Genomic DNA, 23,721 nt, shown 5'->3' with positions numbered 1-23,721 from the left:
TTATTTTTAAGCTTCCCCTAAAAAATATAACCCATTGCAACATACAAAACAATCGCACTAGCAACAAAACAAACATTGCAACAGTGATACAGTAATACTTAAGCCTTCGATTGATTTTCACTACAAAAATTATGATTTTTATAAAATTATGAAAACTGGTGCAATGGTACCAGTTGAATTTGTATGGAATGAAAGCAACTCCACGGTGTGATACAAGCGATGTGAAAGTAGCGCCGGTTGAGCTGAATGCGTTTAGGGATGGACAATACCTCTTATTTTATTTTAGATCCGATACAGATATTTTCAGTATCCCAGTATCGTCGATATTGATACCGATATGATACCGATACCTCTAAACTAAACTTATCTTTTAAATTATTAAAATAATATAATCAGTAATTATACTCACTTAATATTAGATTTTAAAGCCATGTTTTTTAACATTTCATGGGCCTTTTTTGTTTACACTGTCAGAAATAAAATATACTATAATTGTATGTTAGCCCTTTACTGGGACAGTAACCTCAAAGGTGCAACTATACAAGTATGCATGTATAGTATACTGTACAAGTATGCATGCTTTAAGGGTAGACATCTTACACCTTACAAACTTTGAGGGTACCTCATGAAATATAAACATGGTGTTACATAAGTACTAAATTATTACTTATTATTATTACCAAAGTAAATGTTTGATTACTGCAGTTTTACTACAAATACTGTGGTAAACTGTGGTTACAGTAATAAAACCATGGTTAATATTTGTAAAATGCTGCCAGGCTTATGGACCCCTAAAGGTGAAGCATATTTTTTTTCTGACCGATTTATTAACAGCAATTACAGAACATAACACAATCCATTTGAACATTTAAAAACCAGTTTAAATAAATTTATTTGCACAAACTAGCTAAATTAAAATAAAAAATACATGTTATGTAATGTGATAATGTGGCAATGGTTTCTTAAGATTTACTTATGCTTCTGATGCTTTTGGGAAATGCAGACCTATTTGAACAAGCACTGTGAGCCATGCGTCAGCAGCAAACGCTGTCTGTGATTGATTGGTTCTGTCTTTCAGCATTTGATTGTGTTCTAGTGAGCAGGAGAAATGGTTCTATCCAACACAATTATTCGCAAGTCTTTTTTTCCACTTAGAAGCTTATTTTATGCACCACATTTCTTGATAAATAAATCAAATTAATGGTTAAAAATGCATTTTAGAATTGATATTTTTATGTGAGGATCAATCCTTAAGATCAGGGATAGGCAACTCTGGAGGGCCACTATCCTGCAGAGTTTAGCTCCAACCCTAATTAAACACACCTGAAAAAGGCAATCAGTGTTTTCGGGATTACTAGATAGATACAGGCAGGTGAGTTTTTATGAGGGCTGAAGCTAAACTCTGCAGGATAGTGGCCCTCCAGGACCGGAGTTGCCTATCCCTGCTTTAGATACAACATCAGTATCGAAAAAATCAATACTTAAGTATCGATCCGCCCATCCCTAATTGCGTTTGCTGGACGATGGAAAATGTTAGGAAGTAGTTGTGAGACTGATCAGACAGAATCAAGTATTTCGGGAAGTTATGTAATAATTCATAATAAAATCAGCATAAACTCATACTGTGAAAAAAGCATTATAACTGGTAGTACATATTTAGTATCCTACTATGATAGGTTGGCATAGGTAGCAAGCGCCTCAGTGCCAAACCAATAGCTAAATAATTGTTTGAAATCAACAAAAAATCCATTCAGTTGAAAAATGCAGGTTTGCTTAAACAAGGAAACACCTGAACGATTGTAGTTGGACTGCTAGCAGCGATGGCGGGCTCAAGCCATCAATGCAAACGTCACCCTGGTGGCATCAGGAAAACTGTGCCCAGAGGGCACATGCATTTACAGTAACCCTCTTCTGTGAAACTATATTGTTCATTGTTTGTTCATGTTAGTTCATGCATTTACTAATGTTAACAAAAGAGATTCTGTAAAGTGTTACCAAAACATTTAATAATTCATAAGCATTTTTAACAATTTGATCTATAAGCATTTGTGAAATATTTTTACAATTATACTTTAATTATTTAGTTTAGCTTTAAAGATGGGAATGCGCAAGGACAAGGGTGGGCTATTGCGAAAAAATCAAGATAAAAAGTGTTCATTCAGCAGCTGTTAGTCAATTTAAATTCCTTGGTTTGTGTGAGCTAAACTGGAGGAAAATGACCATTTCCAAGCCAGCTGGTGCATAATCCACTGAGATGATGGTTATATGTGTAATATTTAGTTTGGCGCATAGAACAACACTTGAAAGTTTATTTCTAAATGGCTCTTTGTTATTCCCCTCAAAAATTGTATTTTCACGGTATGAGTCACATGAGTAATCATGTCAATTACTGTGTGCGGCCATATGTGCGGGTGAGAGAGATATTTATTGTGCTAACCTCCTATTACAGCTTCTCAGTCGGGCATCTGAAAAGATATAAACACACAATCATCAGCGAATACTTCATGACGTCATTCCAAATCAAAGAGCACGTTTTACATTTGACACGAAAGCAGCGGGTGTCCATCTGTGTGTTTAATGATGTGTCATTTGAAAATTTGGTTGATATGATGATCACTCGTACATCAAATTTATCTCACCAGGCTTGCATTTAGTGTACTGCAGAATCTCTGCTGGATGAGGGCATAAAAGTCAAATAAACCTCAGATTCCTAAAATAAGCGTCAAATATTTACATTACGATAAAAAGAGCACTTGTGGTAAAAAAAAAAAAAAAAAAAAATAAGTACATATGGAATCATAGGTAACCTGGTTTACCTCAAGTTAAGATTGCATGTGGTGTGGATGTTGGTGTTTGGCAGGAAATGGGAGTGAGAAATATTATGTTTAGGCCCTAAACTCAATATCATTTTTAGGCCTAAAGGTTTTTTGTTGCTTTTCTTTAATTTAACTGGTTTTATTCTTATTTATAATGTCTTAAATTATTTATTATTATGAATTATTATTATTATAATTATTTTTATTAATTATTATTATTAATAATAATAATAATAAAACTAATGCTAATAATAAAAAATTATTATTGCTTTATTTTTATTTCTTTTCAGATTTTCTAACATTTTGCAACATTTTGGGTCATCTTGAATTGCTTTTAAATTTACTATATTTGACTTGATTATAAATTGTGCCCTGTTGTGAAGTTTGGTTGGTAGTGAAAGTGTCTGTTTTTTCATATTAAACAGAGATTAGTTAATCCATGAAGGTGTCTCCTAACATTGCTATCTCGATGGGTAGCACTGACTTGGATGTGTGAGTGTGTTTCATAAGCAGGCCTGATAACAAACATGGATCTTGTGCTTTTCGCATGCAAATAGCGATGTATAAAACAGTGCGCCAGGAAACATAACTTGATTAGCAGCTAATGTTCCTCCCAGAGAGACCATCAATCTTCATCAGAGCCCCACCCCTCCCTCAGTGTTGAGAGCGTATTTGGACAACTGAGTTTGGTTTATGCTAGGAGTGAAAATATATAATAAACACACAGATTAAAACTCTTTTGATGCCGGCGGTTTGAAATGGTATGATTTAATGCTGCCTAGAGACGTGATTGCGCATGAGACAAGGGTGATGATGCTTCTGCAGTATGGCTTCTTTTCTTTCTTTCTTTCTTGATTTGACCCCCGTCTGATCTATCAGGCCTTGTCAGTTCTGTCTCAAATGGGATCCAAGCTTTGAACCATGGCTTACTGACCTCTTCATGACTGGATTCAGGGTAAATGGTTTGTTGGGATAGATAACGTAATGTGTAAAATATGAATGAATGAAAAAAGTTTCTTCCTATTTTATCACTATTCTAATAGAATTATTATATTATTATTGTTCTAATAAATAAATAATGTTTAAAATCATAAAAATGTATGTATTCTTAGTATTACCCTTAAATATCAAACTGAAAGTATAGGCTACTGATTTCATGATCCTTTAAATTATTTTGAAATCATTCCAAGGCAGTGTGTCAAAAGCATTTTACATTTGACTTGCTTGTGTTCTGAAACAACTGTTTGTGGATCTGATTCAATGTTGGTTTTTGTCATATTCAGTACACAAAAAAGAAGTGAGTAATTGCCTCAAGTCAGCCAAACAATATGTTTGTGTTTATGTGACAGAGATATGTTTTTTGTAATTAGGTGACTGCTGTTTATCAAATTCTGCTTTATAGTCAATATGCTTTCATTTGGCAACCTCTCACAGTAGAGCACTTGTGGTTACGGCCACAGAAAGTGTGCTCTATTTCCAGTCCAAATAAATGAAAATGAGACGGCTATCCGCTCTCGGGTGTGAATTTTTTAAACTCTTAGGAAGATAATCTTTCTTCTCATGTTTATTTTAATATAATGCTTAAGAAGGACAGAACACAAACTGAGAATGTTGTCATTATTTCACATCCAGCTCTGTGGTCCATCAGCTTCAAGCTGTTTTCAAGCAACATTTGCCTTCTGTGATACTGTTTTCGTGGTTACCAAAAGGTCTACAAAATTAAAATAAAAAATAGTCTAGCCAGATATCCAGCAGTTAAGACTTTTAGCAATCCATCTGTATTACATAACTGGATCTTTTCAGAGATGGAAATGAAAATGCGTTGATAAAACATAAACTGGTATCTTAAAGATAAAGTTCACGCAAAAAGGAATGAAAATAAATTCTCTACAGTGAATGGATGCCAAACAGCTGATAAATGCATCACAATAATCCCAAGTAATTCACACGACTCCAGTCTATGATTTAACATCTCATTTTAACCCATATGATTCCATAATTCATAATATTGCTTCTTCCAGTGGAAAAAAGTCTACCCCTGTTGTCTGATCACATATATTTTAGAACTCTTCTGGACTGTTTTCACTTGTAAACAGTGTGTGATCTGTGCATATTTCTCTCCTGATTCAGGCAAGATAACTTTTTATTTGGAAAAGAATGGACTTAATAAAAATATGTCTTAATGATAGATTTGTTGATTACAAACACACAATTTGTGGATTACTTACGTCACTTATGCATTATTGTGATGCTTTTATCAGCTGCTCATTCTGACGGCACCCATTAACTGCAGAGGATCCATCGGGGAACAAGAGAAGAAATGCTATATATCTCCAAATCTGTTCTGTTGATTAAATAAAGTCATCTGCATCACGGATGGCCTGAGGGCAAGTACATTTTTAAGAAAATTAGCATTTTTGGTTCAACTATTCTTTTAAAATTTCATCTATGTGTGTTAACTGAGATGAGTATTGCAACTACATTATAACACTAGAGGGCACAATTATCTTAAGCAATATAAAAAAACTGAGATTTATTTTGGTATGCTTTTGACAGCACTTATTGTAAGAAAATAGCAAAATAAACATTAAACAACCCCCACCACTCAAAGTGGCATCAGTATAAAAGTCTTAAAAATCATGTAATTCATCCAGTATATAAGTTACAATGATGTCATCAAGAAATTCTGCTGAATATGAAATAACCTTCTTGTCATAATCTTAAAGATCACCTCAGAGATAGGAGTGTTTCATGATGATCACGGATGGCAAATTCAGTCCTGCAGACTGCTCCATCTAAGGAGCCCATCTGTGAAGAGGAGGACAGATGGAGGCAGCAGATTGAGAGATGTAGTCTCTTTCTCTCTACAAACCTTCAGATGGATGACGCTCTATTTACACTTCTGACCAAAAGAATCCTATACACAGGAAATGCTTGTGGATGTGAGTTCCTCTGCTTGAATGTGGGAAGCTCATTTATTTCCACAAGCATTCCTGATTTGCACTCAGTGAGGCTTAGACCTTTCAGTTAAAAAAAACACTTATGGCTATATATGGTGGCAACGAATACATGTGGTAGACTAGTTTCACAGTTCAGGATTATGCATATTGCAACAAGTAGTTGTTGAGTTGGCTGTATATAAATTACATATGGTCTTCCATTCATGAATACATACACACACATGTAGGCTACTTTATAATATATATAGTATATCAGGTTATTTCGTGTAGGAAACTGAAGATGTTTATTTCAACAAGGTTGTACTCATACTCACTGTTTATTTAAAGAATTGAGTTCTCTTACTCAGTATAAATCTTACATTGAAAGCCCAAGGTACAACCCAATTGATTTGCTGTTCTTTCCTCAAATGTATCTTTAAGCAGTAAATCAAGTTTGAGATTTGTGTATAGTTGTAGAGCAGAGGAAAAGAACAACAGCACATTGCAGTTTGTCAAGAATCTGTCATAAGTGCTGAGAGGAACATATAAAACCCTTGCTCATATAAACATTATCATTTTACAAAGACATCTGTGCCCAGGAGTGCGTTCTTGATCATAGTACACACATCATTAGAATTAACTACTGTTAGTATACTGTACAGTATACTGTGCTTTAGAGTGGCCACCCATGTTGAGTTCCATAACGACAACAATAAAAGTAGTAGTAGTAAAAAATAATGACACGTTTTACCCTGAATGCTTTTTGTTTGCAATTAATCATAAAAATTAAAAAATTAAAAAACACTGAAGATATTAAGGTTAATTAATTCACTGAAACTTTAGACATCAATTTATTTGCTACAGTCTGGGATTCGTCAAGCCATAAAAGGGTCGTCAAAAGAATAATTTCTCATCTGTTTTCTCTCTGAAGTTCAGCATTTTGTCAGGACAGGTGAGAGACAGGTAGGAGCAGAGCGGGAATCCGCGAGGGTACAACAGCGTGGACGAGAGCGCGTAACCGCGCGACTCCAAACACTCGACCGGCGCTCCTCCGGCAACGCCGCACCTCCGCTGGAACTGGTTCTCCTTTTTTGACAGAATACTGTCTATGCTGAACTCCTTTGATTTGTCTGTTGTTTTTCGTGGGTGCGTCTCAGGATTCGTCTCTTTGGATTTGGCGTCTCCAGTTTGCGCACTTCCTGTGTCATTCATCACGGCTACCGGCGTCCCCTGCGCGTTTAAGGGCGCAGTATTTGTCCCATTAAGACTGTTTAGAGACACTGTGCTGGTCTGTTCGGGAGCCGGGCATCTTGGTTCAGCGCCCGCTGTGGTCGAGGGGGCCAAACACCCGTCTATCGTGGGGCTTGAGGCGTGCTCGTTAGTTTGTGGTTGGATGTTTAGATCTCTTTCGGGATGGTTTTCGTGTTGCCGTTTGCTTATATCCGAGTCCTTAAGCAGCGGCTCTTTCTCCAAAAGAGCACTTTGGTGAAGTTTAGAGTTCAGGGTCGTCGCTCTGGTTCTTTTATGTCCCATCTTAGTCTCTCCCGTCTCTTGAGTCCTGCACTTTCTCTTGCGTCGCCGGTAGTTTCCGTTCTCGAACATGTCCAGGCATTTAGTGTCCAGCGTCCAGTAGCTGCCTTTCCCCGGTCGTCCTTTTTCTCTGGGCACTTTGATGAAGCAGTCGTTCAGCGACAGGTTGTGGCGGATCGAGTTCTGCCAGCCTTGCTTGTTGTCATGATAATAGGGGAAGCGGTCCATGATGAACTGATAGATGCCGCTCAACGTTGCGCGCTTGTCCGGTGAGTTTTTAATTGCCATTGCGATGAGCGCGATGTAGCTGTAGGGAGGTTTCTGCGGTGGTTCCTGCCGGCTGGACGCGAATCCCAAAGCGGGAATGATGCCTCCAACTTCTCCACCGTAAACATAGATTAGGGAGGAATTGGCGAGAGTGAGAGCCGGCGCAGGCACGCCGGACTGTGGCACAGGGCTGTTGTATAAACTCATGACTTCGGAGGACAGTCTCAGTCTGGGGAGATCGCCACCGGTGTGTCCGCTTCATGAGTCTAAACTGTTAAATAATTGTTGTCCGTTTTGCTGTTTTATGTTGACTTAGCGCTGGAAAATAAATTGTCTATGATAAACACTCGTTGTGTTCCCTCAGCCCACCCACATTAATTAAATTTTCATTGCCGAAAGCCTCGAGTCTCTCTCTCTCCCCGCGTGTCCCCTGCCTACCAGCCAATGGTGTGCTCGGTTATCCTTCATTTGTTTATAGAATTAGTCTGTTGATAAGTCTGCCCACCCAAGTTGAATCAAGCTGTGTTTATTTGGAAAAATTTCCGGGCACCCAATACATAAACGCACTGATCTGATGTTTGAAATATCACGTCCACCCTTAACGCTGAGAGTTGCTCGCACAGAGAGAACAAGCAAACATGACAGAGCTCTTTCTGGGAGTTGCTTTGGGTTGCTAGAAAAGAAAACAAAGCAGGCTAAAGGAAAATAACTTCATTTCTTTGTAACTCAGATTGTGGACACCGCAGTTGACATTCACTTACTAAATCCATTTAGCCTAGTTTGGCATTTTTGTGTCATGAATCTGTAAGGGGATAGCTTAGAATTTACACATTTTATCATTTTATCTTAGAATTTACAGGATGATATGCACTTTAACAGAAATATCTTGACAAAAACTGTGGGCTAGAATTCCATCCACAAATCATCTAAATTATTTAGATTTTAATTAAAAATCTTTTTTTTTAAGGTTTTCTTCAATGCACAGGAGTGTTTTATGTTGTTTGTTTGTCTTTATTTTATAATTTTAGCATTGTATGTCTAGGTAAAAGAGTTCTGGGACAGTACCCTTTCAACAGGTACTAAATTGCACCTTTCAAGTTCTAAAATGTACCATTTAGGTACTAATGCATACCTTTAAGGTATTGATATGCACTCTTTAGGGATAAGTGTGCACTTTTCTTAACTTTAGCAGATCATGTGTTCTACCATCCACCTGTGTTATTAGTGCATTTTACAATAACTACAAAAGTTTAGTGATTTAATGACATGAAAATGGCATCATCTAATGCTTGTAATATATGCAGTGCACTAATTTTTTTTAATGATTTAGTTCTGGCAACCACAGCTTAGTACAAAACCATTTTAATGGTATATAGCTTCTCCTTAAAATTTTTATCAGTTTGCTAACAATAGATGAAAGAGCAGTGATATCCAAAAAAGGAAAACTTGGCAGGACGTTAGGATAAACTATATTATTTGGATGCACGCATGATGCTTTATATTATGTATTTTCCTGTTTATAGGACAGAGAGGGATTATAACAACTTTACAAGTGCACACAGCTGGCTTGTGATTACATTACACATTTGGAGTTTTCTGTGGATAAACTTGAAAGTTTTTCCTGAGTTTGTACTATCCTTCTGAAGATGATTATTCATAAAGTTTTAGACTAAAAATCCAGACACACTGACAGCATGCCATTATGAAAATGTAGGTTCAAACATACAGAGATTGTTTAATGCCGCAAATGTGTTGCCATATTCTTTGAGTGTCTAAACTTTTAATATTGTTTTATTTAAGCTTTTAACTGACAAAAGCATTGCTCTTTTTGTGTTTGATCAAAAGTTATAATAATAGTAAATTAATTGCCTTTGTTTTTAATGTACTATATTATTTCATTATTGATAGCTTTTAAAACGATTATCATTTTATTTGAGTTGTGTTCATTCAACATGAAAATCATCAGTGAATCTGACTTCAGAACTCAAAACAAGGACAGAAATGTGGTTTTAGATTGTTTGAATAAGAAGACACTGATTTTTCTGTTATTTTTAACAGTTAGGAACATGTGTTAAAATTCCTTACTTTTTGTTTTATTCATCATGTTCCCATCTGAAGGATAAAAACAAACAAAAAACCCTGTGAAACAGACTGGCAAGGTTTGTTACTAAACACAATAAATAAAATCAGGGCCAACAATTTTTCCACAAACAATGTAATTGGAGTTTTGATCTGGGCTATTGGTGCAGAGAAAGTCAAATTATTCACAGAGCTTTGCAAATCATTCACAGTGTCTTTGTGCCAAATGTGAATATATTGCATACTCTTTTAAAGGGTTTTCCAAAAAATCTTTCATTCTATTTGGACAGTTTTTGTTTACCAGGCCTTTTTATCCACAACTACTTACGAAGCTACTTAATTACGAAAAAGGCCCAATGGGACAATGCAGGGTTAAATGGGGTTTTCTCAGACACACAAAAGCATGTTTCACATAATAAACAAACATAGTTTGTTACATATACAAACTCTCAAAGAACATGCACACGCTGTACCGCACATATAATGGCATAAGATCAAGACAAGGATCATAAACTATAAGCTATAAACTTATCTTAAATGTACTGTATACACATATATATTTGAATCCAACTATTATATTGTGCAATTCTTAGACCACTCACTCTTCAGCTTTTAAACGTTGGTGTAGTCTGTTTATGCATCTTCCCAACAAATATGTTTGGCTCTTTCATTTTTGTTTAATGTATTACATACACACAAGGATTCATAAAAATGTTTGTGTTTATATGAATCACTGTGTGTGTGTGTGTGTGTGTGTGTGTGTGTGTGTGTGTGTGTGTGTGTGTGTAATAATACATTTGTACCAAATGAGCATGTGACGAACAAAAGTGAACAAAGTAGGCCTACTCACAGGAAACACAGACACATGTAAGTTAAATTAGAACAATATAGTCATATACCAGAGGAAGATATCATTAGAACATTTTATGTCATGTTTTTGGGTATACATAATAATATACAGTTTGCTTAATCTGGGCATTCACCACTGTCTCTCTGTACTGTAATCTACCTGCACTGTTATGAAAGCACGCACCAGTCACTCCAGGCTTTCAATGAATGACGCCATCTGGTGGCTTTTTATCAGTATTCTCGATCTATAACATTTTAAAATGACTGTGTTCATTGGTGTGGCTTTTCCTGTATGTGACCAGAGGCTCAATTTATTGATTTAGCTGTCAGATCTAGCCTTAGGCTGGAATGAATAAGAAAAAGTAAATAGTTACATATTTGTCCCTGCCCATAACAGTTACTCCTTATATTGACAAACACAGTAGGCCTAATAGACCTTAATCAGGATAGACACAATACTGAATTTTATGCTGATGAACATAAGGCTGTGAGGGATAGACTTTACAGTGTACTCAGTGGTATGCATTGTTTTATGGAGTTTTTGTTTACTGGAAGTCTTTTGTAATACGTTCTGTCAGCTGAACAATTGATAAGTTCAACAATAGCAGAGTTCAAAACACTCCACACTTGACACCTAAAAGCCTCGTTTTGGTGCTTGGCACAGCTTAAATATGGCGGTACTCTGACTAAAGTCTATTATATTTATTATATAATAATTTTTTTAAGCAAATTTATATAGTCTTGTGTATTTCCTAGCCTGTTATGTGAGATGAGCTAAAAAAAAATTTACTTTCACTCTTTATACGTCACTGTTGGACAAATCCCATGAGCAGACCAAAAATCAACTGATGTATATTGATTAGATTAGATTAGATTCAACTTTATTGTCATTATGCAGAGTACAAGTACAGAGCTAATGAAATGCAGTTAACATCTAATCAGAAGTGCAAGAATATAGTGTTTTATATACATAAAAGTGCAGAGTAAGTAAAGCTATGATATACAGAATGTACAGTGGAGTTGCTATATACAATATTGATCAGAGTATATACAGAATATAAATATGAATTCAATGTAGGGATTGTATGTACATTATGAACAGAGCAATGAAGGATTATATATACATTATGAATAGCAGGAACGTGAGAACAGTGGTAATAAATACAGTTGGATGAGTGTGCAAAAGTATTGTTGAACAATGTATTATATGCAAAAAAACAGTAGTGCAATGATATTTTTGTAGAAATAGGTTACTGTGCTTGTACAGTAACAACTTTAGACAGTCTATAGTGTAATAGCTTTAACCATGTGCATTCTGTGCAAAATATGAATAGTGCAAATAATGTATGTAAAGTACTGTGACCAGTGCAGTAAAAGAGCAGGTGCAGGTTAGATTGGTGGTGTGGAGTTCAGAAGTGTCACAGCCTCGGGGAAGAAGCTCTTCTTGAGCCTACTAGTTTGAGAGCATAGGCTCCTGTAACGCCTGCCGGATGGAAGGAGGGTGAAAAGTCCATGGTTAGGATGAGAGGCATCCTTGATGATGTTTCTTGCCCTGCCCAGACAGCGCTTCTGTTAAATGTTCTCGATGGAAGTTAACTGGGTGCCGGTGATCCGTTGAGCAGTTTTCACCACCCGCTGGAAAGCAACAATTGCTGTACCATACTGAGATGCAGTTTGTGAGTATGCTCTCAATGGTACAGCGGTAGAATTCAGCAAGGATCCTGGGACTGAGGTGAACTTTCTTAAGGCTCCGTAAGAAGTAAAGGCGCTGCTGTGCCTTTTTGACCAGGGTGGAGGTGTTTAGGGACCAGGTGAGGTCACCTGAGATGTGGATGCCAAGGAACTTGAAACTTGACACACACTCCACTACAGCTCCATTGATGTAGATGGGTGTGTGTGCATGATTCCTAGTCCGCCTGAAGTCCACAATGATCTCCTTAGACTTCTGGGTGTTTAGTTCCAGGTTGTTGGTGGCACACCACACAGCCAGGTGCTGCACCTCATCCCTGTAGGCTGACTCATCGTCATCCTTGATCAGACCTACCACCGTGGTGTCATGTGCAGATTTGATTATGGTGTTGGAGCCATAAACAGGAACACAGTCATGGGTGAATAGGGAGTACAGGAGAGGGCTAAGTACGCAGCCTTGGGGCACTCCAGTGTTCAGGGTGATGATGGAGGAGGAGAGGTTATCTAACTTAACAGACTGAGGTCTGTTAGTCAGAAAATCTGCTGATTCCAAGATCGCTGAGCTTGGAGATCAGTTTGGAGGGGATTACCGTATAATTTGGATGTACAAAGTAGTAGTATTTCCGACATAAATATTTAGCTTTAAGCACCAAACTAATAATATGTCACATAAAATCTGGTCAGTGATCAATCGACATAGAAACTATCGAACTATCGAATCGAACTTTAATTATTATATTTTTTATTGATTTATTTGTTATTTTGTGTTATTTTTGTCTATGGGTTTTTGTGGTCTGCAGTCTATGTTCTGTTTCACGGACTGCGCCAGTGCGCGCTCTCTTTGACTTTTATTTTGAAAATTGCCGCCAGGAAGTGCTATATCGCTCGCATGGGAAGTTGAATTATCAGCTGATCATGGTGTTTTGGATGGAAGTTGCATTTGGCACGGAGGGGCTCTTTCTTTATCATCTTAAGCAAATCTTAAACGTCAGAGACACCGGAAAATAAAGCTGCATGTAATATTGCGCGACCTCCAACACGCGAAACGGCGGCCCCCGGAGAAATCCGCGTTATTATGAACAGATGGTGGCCATAAGTGGTGATCTGTTTGCTTGCTGTTAAATCATCGGAAAGAAAGAAAACAACGTCAGGCGAGGCTCGTGCGAATCTGATGTGTGTATGTTGACTTATCTCGGGCAGTGATCGTTGCCATAATTAGCCTAAATGTATGTAATTTATCTGTTTGGACACGACATTTTCTCCGTTTGATGTAATAATTAGTAGCTAATGTGTTTTATGTGATTTAGGAGCAAGCCAACGGTCAGATCAAAGTGTTTGTTGTTGTTTTTCTTTTCTTTTTACAACATACAGCAGTTATATTATTTGTTCGCCTATATATTGGTTATAAGATAAATAACGTCTTGTATTAATTCATGCTTATGGAAGTTGATAAAAGAGTAACAACCTGTAACAAATTCTTCATTTATTGACATCGGGTCGCTGTGAATGACATACAGTTTACTTGTTTAATTTAATTAAGCTTTGTCATACTGACCTTTTTATTAGTGTGTATCTGTTGTTCGTTTTATAGTGTTATTTATAAGCATGGTGCCAGTGGAATGCGTTGATAACTGGATTGCATCACTTGTATTTTGACATATCTGACGTCAGTGGTGTCCTGTGTCTCTCAAACTGTGTTTAAAGCGTGTGGGAGATTTTTAATCATACTACTTCGTTATATTTTGACTGATTTGTTGATTTAACGGTGGATTATCCAAGATATTTCGAAAGGGAAGACTCAGATCTGGCACAGTCAGAGATCCTCGTTGATATTCCCAATTTCTCCCCGCCAATGCTGGACCTGGAGGTCGTTCCTGAGCGATCTTTAGGAAATGAACAATGGGAATTCGCATTAGGTGAGTGTGAGATCAGATCAAAAGCTGAAGTAAACATTGCATGTTGAAATAGCTAATTCTAGAGCATTTGAAAACGAGCTGATTTATTTGACATAGTCAGTTGCCATCAGGATTTCATAATTGCATCACTTTTTCTGTGACACGTTCACATTTAAGGTTAACTTGACCTGAAAAAGTCCTGGTTTCACTGTTTTTTTTTTCGTCCCTCTATTTTGTTTCACTAGGGCAGATACAGGTATATTCAAAGATAACAATATATTAAATATTTTTCAAATTATAAATATATTTAACTTATTATGATGAATGGAATCAGCATTACTGCATTCTTGCATCACATTTGATACTGATATTATCCCGTTTATTTCCTTTCTACATAATAAATAAATACATGAGAAATAAATACAAAAATTATTTTATTATCCGTTTATATATGTATTGTGTTAATGATAATTGCAACATCGCATGCTTTAAAATATTAATGATTTTGTTTGACTCAGTGTTTTTATCGCTCATAAACTGAAATGTTCCGCTATTGTTTTTTCTTTTCTTTTTAAGATAGGTTTTATGGTTAATATGGTTAGTTATTGTTCTTGGTGTGACTGGGCCATTAAACTTTAACATATATATATATATATATATATATATATATATATATATATATATATATATATATATATATATATATATATTACTTTTGGACTGTGCAGTGTAATAATAATTTATTATAAACATTGACAAGTTATTTACCCTTTGACTATGTGTTTTATGCCATGTAATTATCTGTTTGTCTGGATTTGTTTCCAGGGATGCCATTGGCCCAGGCCATTTCGATATTACAGAAACACTGCCGAATCATCAAAAATGTCCAGGTGCTCTACAGCGAACAAGTACGGATCTGCCATATTATGTCTGTGAATGTCTATGTTGTGAGCTTTTTATTTAAGACACTAAAGTATATGCTTTATTTGTATCCTTATCTGACCTGTTTCTGTCCCTCAAACAGATGCCACTCAGCCACGACCTCATTCTCAACTTGACTCAGGATGGAATTAAACTGCTGTTTGATGCCTGCAATCAGAGACTGAAGGTGAGAAGTGAAGTGTGTGTGTGTGTGTGTGTGTGTGTGTGTGAGAGAGAGAGATTTTGGGATAAAATATGTTTATTTCTTACACTAGGGTGCAAATATATCTCCATTGAGTCAGTGTTGTTTTTGCAGGTAATTGAAGTGTACGATTTGAGCAAAGTGAAACTGAAATACTGGTAAGTCATCTTGTTTAGCTACAGTAGTTGTGGATTACATTTGTGTTTCACCCAGAATTAAGATTTTTAAGATTAAGATATTATACAATATAGATATTATAGAATATAGATATTATAGATATAGAATTAAGATTTACTAACTTCTACTAATAACTTCCTTGTCAGCAACAGGATTGTAAAATGACGCATTCTTCTGTTCATTACAGTGGAGTACATTTTAACTCTCAGGCAATAGCACCTACTATTGAGCAGATTGATCAGTCTTTTGGCGCTACTCATCCAGGAGGTGAGATTTATTGGCTGTGTCAGTTATTTGTCCAGACTCCTTTTTACTGTGTCTGTGTATTTATTGTGGGCTTCATGTTATCTCTGTCCAGTCTACAATGCTGCCGAGCAGCTCTTCCACCTGAACTTCCGAGGGCTTTCCTTCTCTTTCCAGCTGGACTCGTGGAGTGAAGCTCCTAAATATGAGGTGAGACTAGGTTCGCTCCCTGTGTTCATGCTACTGAATAATACCATGTTAATGGTATTTAGATGGAGTGTCAAAGAATACAGGTAAAACCATTGTATTGCATTTTTTTATCATGATGTATAAATATGTTATTTCCATGGTATTTTCAACTTTTTTGTTAGTGTGTACTCTTCCTTTCACTGCCCACTGCCTAAAGACATATAAAGCTAGGTACTGTATAGTGCCAGCATAATTATTATGCAAGTTCATATTTTTTTTCAAGCATATTGTACCAATTCCAAACCTTCAGCATGTTATTCTTATTAAATGAGGGTCCTTTTTAGGATGCTTTACCTAACCAAAGTCTCTGAGAACCTGACACCTTGCACCAAAGGTAGGTTACAGTTTTGGAAAATGGGGACACTAGAGACAAAATGCTGTCTTTTCTTCTCCACAGGTTTTTATTTATTTTGTATTTTTTGGACCATGCTGACCCATTGACCATTTTGCTGTCCAGTGGTCATGTTTTGACTTTGCAATTTCTGTATTGCAATAGTTTTGTATATTTCTAATGGGCATTTAATAATTATTGACTTTTCAGTCTGAATTAAAATCTGCTTCAGAATTCTGCAAACCTGAACATAAGGAGTTTTTCACTTCCAGCTTTCATGGACAATGATATATCACTTATAAATTATTAAATACAAAATTAATAGTAGTTATTAAGATTGATGTGGTTTGGAATTGGTAAAATGTGCTTGTAATCCAATACTATAGAATATCAACTTGCATAATAATTATTCATGCACTGTTTGTAGAATGGTTACAAAAAATAAAACACCACCATTCTTATTAGTAATGAAATAAAGTAAAAATAAATAATAATAAATACAATTTAGGTGTGTATTACTTACTAGTTAATTATTGACAATGTTAATATTAATATGAAGTACTTTATTATTAATGAACTAAGATACATACAGATAAACAGATTATTGAATGTAAACAAATGACACTTATGAGGTTATTGCTATACTATCATAGTTTATTATGTTTAGAATTTATTCATGTTTAATTAGATTAAACTTTTATATTTTCAGTTTAATTCAGTTTTAAAATTTTTGTTTTAGTTTAATTCTAGTGATATTATGTTCATTTTTAGTTTTTTAAAATGACTATTTTGGTTCAAATTATTTAATTTCAGTTTTATTTCATTTTACATGCTTAAACTTCAACTTTAATGTGTTTACAGTTTTTAATCTAATATTTGTATTTTATTTTAGCATTGTTTCAGGGAACAAAAATGATCAGTAGTTCAGTAGTTTTAGACAGTGATAATAACCCTGACTCATTTATTTAAAATACATTACTGTGATGATGTGAGCATCTTTTCACCAAAAGACACACCTGCACAGACACTGTGTTCTACTCCTAGCTGTTTTGCCTTGACAGCCTAACTTTGCCCATGGCTTGGCCTCCCTGCAGATTCCCCATGGGGCCACTGTCAAACGGATGTACATTTACTCTGGAAACAACCTTCAAGAAACCAAGTAAGAGCCGTGCATGTGTTTGGATATTTGTGGGGTTTTAGGTGGTGTAAGTACTAATGAATGATTACAGCTGCATACTGTTGAGCATTGATGTGTTTACTTACCTACCCTAAAGTTTAAAGACATTGTCTTAATATGTCTATTTGTAATTTTTATGTGGCCCAGTGGCGCATTAATCTGCATTTAGTCTGAGACCATGGGTGCATTTTGATTGTTCAGTTTAAGCACTTGTTAAGAAATCTGTGGGTTGCATTTCCTCAAGCAGAGAACATTGTAAATTTTATATTTCTTCACAGGGCTCCAGTGATGCCTCTGGCCTGTTACCTCGGTAATGTGTATGCAGAGAGTGTGGAGGTGTTAAGAGATGGGGCAGGACCGCTGGGTCTCAAACTTCGCCTACTCACTGCAGGTATTATCCATAAAACAAATTTCAGACATACTTATGCAGTGTTTTAACAAACATGCATATGACTAAATTCATTTTAAGTGTGTTGATGAGAGCAACAGTTGTTTTCTGGCAAGCTTCTGTGTTTAAAGGCAAATCATGACATGTTATTCCCAAAGTTAAGCAGTGCTTAACAAATCAGCATTAGTAATTTGTGCTTCTGGGATAAATAAACATTTGTATTGTTTGATTGTTATTCATCACCAACATAAACAAACTGCATGGGTTTATTTTATCACTATAGAATAAACCATAAAGCTGGCATATTCGTAGATGTATTGATCTTAACAAAGATGTTTATAGAGATTCTATTATCCATTCTTTGGGTAATCAGTGTTGTGTGAGTTTAACTATAGAGTTCAGTGTTTTCCAGCTGGAGGGCCGTGACCCAAAAAAGGATTGCAGGTCTGTTATGATATGGGTCGCTGACAGCAGAGAAAAACACAAACAAATGCAACTATGTAATCATGCATTTTAGGATAGAAAAATACATAGGATTTCAACAATATTTTATGGTTAATAAATAATATTATTTAGAAAATTAGCTTCATCTATCATAAAAAAGAAACAAAATGTCTTCAAAAACAAGCAATTTATTAACATTCATTTTGTGAGGATATTTATTTACTGTTCAAAGTTTAGGGTCAGTAAAAAAAAATCATGTGACACTGAAGACTGGAGTAATGGCTGCTGGAAATTCAGCTATAAATATTTCCCAATATTACCTAACCTTGAATCAACAAACAGAACTAACAATTATTGCTACATGTGTGACTGCATCATATAATTACTATTAATTAATAATATTGATAGTTCATCTTCTAGCTGACTACGTCTTGTATTATTATTATTATTTTTATTTTTCTAAAATCCTGTCAAACGTGCACAAACTACTAGCTACTACTAAATATTGTAGAAACATAATTTTCTGTAAAGTTGCTTTGTAACGATTTGTATTGTAAAAAGCGCTATACAAATAAACTTGAATTGAATTGAAATACTGTTTTTACAGTATTTTTATTTAATAAATTCAGCCTTGGTGAAAATGAGACTTATTTCAAAAACATAAAAACTTATACTGATTCTAAAGGTTTCAGTGCAGTGTGTGTTTATTACAATTTTTGACAATTTTCCTGCTGCCTTGATGTCCACAGTGAAATCTTGGTGCTGTAATCCAGATTATAAATGATCCAGTAATAATAGAAAATGAAATAGCAAACAAATAAGCTGTTTGAAATGCAGCTTTTTCACATTGTTTGTGTTTTCACTTTCTCAGGATGTGGCCCGGGAGTGTTGGCTGATGCGAAAGTGCGAGCCGTTGAGAGAAACATCTACTTTGGAGATTCTTGTCAGGATGTTTTGAGTGCTCTTGGCTCTCCACATAAGGTCTTCTACAAGTCAGAGGATAAGGTAATGACCAAATCTATAAATACAAAACACGGCACATTATTCTCAAGATCAGCAAAGCCACATTCCCTCCCATTTATTCTATTAGTCTTGAAATATCTTTTCATTTTTTGTACGTCTCAGATGAAGATCCATTCACCCTCCCCTCACAAGCAAGTCCCATCCAAGTGTAATGACTACTTCTTTAACTATTATATTCTGGGAGTGGTGAGTATCTTTTTTAAATGACTCCATTAGTTACATTACTTCAAATTACTCCATAACATGCAGTTAGTGTAGATTTTGTTTGTTCAGTTTACATAAACCCTTAAACTCTGAGCATTTATTCTCTCTATATCTTTCAGGATATACTGTTTGACTCTGCAACCCACCTGGTCAAAAAATTTGTCCTTCACACCAACTACCCTGGCCATTACAACTTCAACATGTGAGTCTCGTTTATCTGCTTTAATTGTATGATTTATTGTAGCATTGTAAATATTTGGTTGAATATCTATTTCAGTTGGTCACGGCTGTTGGGAAGTTCATTCTGGAGGTTTTGCAGTCTGGACATATTGATTGAATATTGATTTTCACTTCATAATGTTTGCGGTGTTTAGGATTAGTGGTTTGAGTGTCATATTCCACGAGAGCATCAGAGTAACTGCCCTTTATTTCCATTTCAGATATCATCGGTGTGATTTCAAGATTCCTCTCATCATTAAGAAAGGTCTATATTACATTCTCTGGACTAGATTGCTATTCTGTGGTGTTTTGTGTTTTTCTTATTCTTTAAATTGTGTTTCAGATGGGGCAGATGCTCAGAGTGAGGACTGCATTTTGACCACCTACAGCAAAGTGAGTTCATGGACTTCATTGTATAGTCAACATATACGATATGCATTTAATGCTGTGTTATTCACTACTGTATATGATTAATAATTCATTAAAGTTTTTTTACTTTTGCACTCAGTGGGATCAGATTCAGGAGCTGCTAGGACACCCCATGGAAAAACCAGTTGTGCTCCACAGGTAAGAGCCGTGGGGGTCAATTTGGCCACATGTTATTTTAGTATTATTTATGTAGAAGTATAGTATTTATTAATATTTTAAATGAGCTTTTCTTTGTATATTTACAATTTTTTATTTATGTTTTAGTTAGTTGTGCTTTTGTAATTTTTATTCATTTGAGTTTTTATTTAATATAGTTTTAGAATTGTTATTTCAGCTTTAGTGCAATTCATGAAAGATTTTATTAGAAATATCAACACTGCCTGTATAATAATAATAAAACAATTCTGTAGTTTTTCACATGGTTTCATTCAAACTGAAGTAGACAGACACCTCTGCATATGAAAACCTGTTCATAATCTCTGATTAATTGATTAGTTATGCTCTGCTGCAGGTCATCATCAGCAAACAACACCAACCCTTTTGGTTCCACATTCTGCTTTGGACTACAGCGGATGATATTTGAGGTATGTGACTAGATCAACTGTGTGTACAGTTTGTTTTACTTAGTCAAACTGTTTAAAAATAAATATATGAGTTTAAAAAATAAATAAATATCTATGAATGTCAGATTTGGTATTAACACAGCTGTTTACAGTATCAGTTTGTGCTCTTACTAGGGATGTGTATCTAGCTGATACAGTTTAAAATTAAAAATTACATTAAATTTATGCATTTAGCAGACGCTTTTATCCAAAGCGACTTACAGTGCATTCAGGCTATCAATTTTTACCTATCATGTGTTCCCGGGGAATCGAACCCCCAACCTTACGCTTGATAGCGCAATGCTCTACCAATTGAGCTACAGGAAGTTTAACAGATAATTATTTTCATGTTATGGCCAGTAACCACCAATAAATGGCCACTATTAGAACCATTTAATTTTAATACATTTAAAATAAAATAAATCATTGAAAATTAGTCATTTGAATTGCTGTAAGTGAATTTAGTCATCACACTAAATGTACAATATGAAAAATGGATATTCATATTTGTTAAAGATAATATTATTTATTAGAGAGCATTAGATAACTGCAAAGGTATTTTAAATGTAAAAATAGGGGAAATAAGCATGCACTATTAAAGTCACCATGAACTTCATTTTTTTTTTATAGAATATTGCAGTATTTAATATAAATGGATTTATCCATGCACATCATATATTTTAAAATCATGTGCCCTTGTAATCCTTAATCAAAATAACTTTGCAACAACATATTTTTGCGCTTTTTTTAAGCCCTTCGATTTAAGAAGCCATTTCACTTGGTTTTGTCACAATATGTGAGAAAATACTGTCACAAATTTTATTTTATCCAAACATTATACATCCTAAATGGTCTGAGACAATTAAAAAAGTCCCTATTTTTTGCATACACAACTAAGCACTTAATTAACTACTGGATCCCATCTGCATGTTTTTGCTGTGGTTGCAGGTCATGCAGAATAACCACATAGCTTCTGTGACTCTCTATGGAGCTCCTCGTCCAAGTAGCCTGGCTCGTGCTGATCCAAGCACCCACTGAGGAAGCCGTGCCCATCCAGCCCTGCAGAGCCTCTGAACTGAACAGCAGAGTGTGCCTTCACTCACTGCTGCCATCACACAAGCTAAAGCAAGACATGCTGGGAGTTCTCTGGAGTTGAATTCCCCTTCCCCCGCCCACTCTTCACATTTTAATAGAGGCCCCAATTCGGTCTCCTCCTCTGGTAATAGCATGGAGGCTGCCCTCAGCCTGCTAATGAACCTAAATAACCGTGCAAACCTGGCTTTGCCCCCAAAGCTTTAACCCAGACATGCATCAACATCAACAGCATCGTTATAATACTTGTGGATGCACAGTGATCCAGTGATCCACACAAGCATATTTGTTTGTTTTTTTTGCCTAACCTTCTAAAATTTCCATACCAGACGCACCAAAGGGCAAACAGTGAAGCGATTTCTCCTCTGCATGGTAAACACTTTAACAAAAACGCACATGAATTCTACTTTATTTGCTTTCCATCAAGCAAAGGATGAGAGCAAAGTCAAATGAGGACAAACTTTCGCAGCAAAATTCAATGACGAGTGTTTTGTATGCATTTATGCGAGGTTCCAAGCACAAGCTAGCACAGTATGGATCCAGTGCTGTGAAAATGTTTTTGTGTCACATGAGCAGGCTCCCATACACACATAACGATTCATAAACTCATTTCATACCAAGTCAGCAGCACAGATTACCTCCCATTTCAATAGCGTACATCGGCTTTACGGTTGATTCTGTTATTGTTTTGTTGTTCGTGAGCGCATTCGTTTTGAACATTTGCACTAAAATACACCTAATTTACTTGATAATTGTCTCCTGTCCACTGAGGAACGTTTTAATTGCCGAGTCTCTGAGGGAAAGGTCAACGGGGGAGGGAACGACGACGTGCAATCTGGATTTCAAAGCTATTAGCGAGAAAAGCCATCCACCCATCACTGTTTCTCCTTCCCGCTGAATTTTGTTTGCGTCTTTTTTTTTGTCCACAGTACAAAGATGTGAAGTTCTTTTACCTTATTCAGTATCTTAAAGTCTTAACTGCAGAATTGTCTTCTGTCGCCTGATTGCCAAAACGTTAGCCAAAGAAGAAACAATGGTTAGCTCTCTGTCGTTTTAAATTCACATCGTAAGAACATTCCCTTTTGATTTGATCCATACAGTCGCTGAACAGTTTTTAGCATAGTGGCTCAATCGATTGATTGGTAAGTAGACATGATGTTGTCTGTAGCCATGTCCATGTCTGTACAGATCTGTAAATAACGTACACCATTTTCATTGTTTCATCAGCCTAATGGTACCATATCAGATCAGCTGACATCTGGAACTCCCCTACACTGCTAACATACTGAGAGTTTTTGGTTTTCTTTGCCAGCCCTTGAAGGGACACTATAGCAGCTTCCGTCTACTGTTGTCCTGGATGAAGTCACCTACATTTGACCACTTTCAGGAGGATTTAACAATGATGACTAGTGCATTTTAACTTTAGTTGATGGTTTGTTCACCTCTAACTGCTGTGCTGCCTGGCAGCGAGGCCCCCAGAGCTGTCAAGTTTGGGTTCGCTGGTGTCATTCCCACCTCCCTTCAGGCTTCTGCAGTGTGTGGTTCAGGCTAATTCGGGCATTTTTAGCTTTCTGTTACATTAACTGCGCTGGAAGGCTGTCAGTGGTGTTTTTAATATATTTTACCCTTAGCTTTTGGTCATTTAAAAGGAAGATGCTATTAACATTGTGCCTCATCTCCTACCGAGCCTGTCTTGACTTTTTCTCTGTAAATGAAATTGTTTGAAAAACTGCTTTGTGTATGTCTGAGCATGTAAAACTTATTTGATAGTTACAGTCCTTTTGTTTTGAAAGTCGTACCTGAATATTAGAAGGAACTAAGGAAAAACGGACTGGTTGAGTATTGAGTTCATGAAAGGCTATGCAAGTTTATTTCCGCCATAGAAACACAATAAAAACTGTGACATTTTAATTTCACAATTTTCACTTTTTCCTGACAATTCTATGAAAAAGTCAA

At 36.0% G+C, this 23,721-nt stretch overlaps 2 protein-coding genes across 5 annotated transcripts; one reads left to right on the top strand and one right to left on the bottom strand.

The window, feature by feature from the left end:
- Positions 1 to 5,336: 5,336 nt before the first annotated feature.
- On the bottom strand, positions 5,337 to 8,131 carry foxl1 (forkhead box L1). Its single transcript, XM_059506611.1, has one exon. It carries the CDS (start codon positions 7,757 to 7,759, stop codon positions 6,650 to 6,652), a length of 1,110 nt encoding a protein of 369 aa, XP_059362594.1. The 5' UTR covers positions 7,760 to 8,131; the 3' UTR covers positions 5,337 to 6,649.
- A 4,921-nt stretch (positions 8,132 to 13,052) lies between these two features.
- Positions 13,053 to 23,527, top strand: phaf1 (phagosome assembly factor 1). 4 transcript variants are annotated; one of them, XM_059506610.1, is made up of 17 exons: positions 13,053 to 13,346; positions 13,949 to 14,085; positions 14,890 to 14,972; positions 15,089 to 15,172; positions 15,302 to 15,345; positions 15,552 to 15,631; positions 15,723 to 15,817; positions 17,282 to 17,346; positions 17,643 to 17,755; positions 19,068 to 19,201; positions 19,322 to 19,405; positions 19,543 to 19,625; positions 19,864 to 19,907; positions 19,986 to 20,035; positions 20,151 to 20,209; positions 20,583 to 20,655; positions 21,622 to 23,527. In XM_059506610.1, the coding sequence occupies exons 2-17, from the start codon at positions 14,022 to 14,024 to the stop codon at positions 21,709 to 21,711; spliced, it is 1,245 nt and encodes a 414-aa protein (XP_059362593.1). In that variant the 5' UTR covers positions 13,053 to 13,346; positions 13,949 to 14,021; the 3' UTR covers positions 21,712 to 23,527. The 4 variants fall into 4 exon arrangements, with proteins under 4 accessions (XP_059362593.1, XP_059362591.1, XP_059362592.1 ...); XM_059506608.1 differs by having other exon boundaries at positions 13,053 to 13,395; XM_059506609.1 differs by having other exon boundaries at positions 13,054 to 13,342.
- Positions 23,528 to 23,721: the final 194 nt, after the last annotated feature.

This window comes from Carassius carassius, chromosome 23, assembly GCF_963082965.1.
Source record: "Carassius carassius chromosome 23, fCarCar2.1, whole genome shotgun sequence".
In the NCBI taxonomy this organism is placed as follows: domain Eukaryota; kingdom Metazoa; phylum Chordata; class Actinopteri; order Cypriniformes; family Cyprinidae; genus Carassius; species Carassius carassius.
This window is presented reverse-complemented; position numbering and strand designations above follow the sequence as displayed.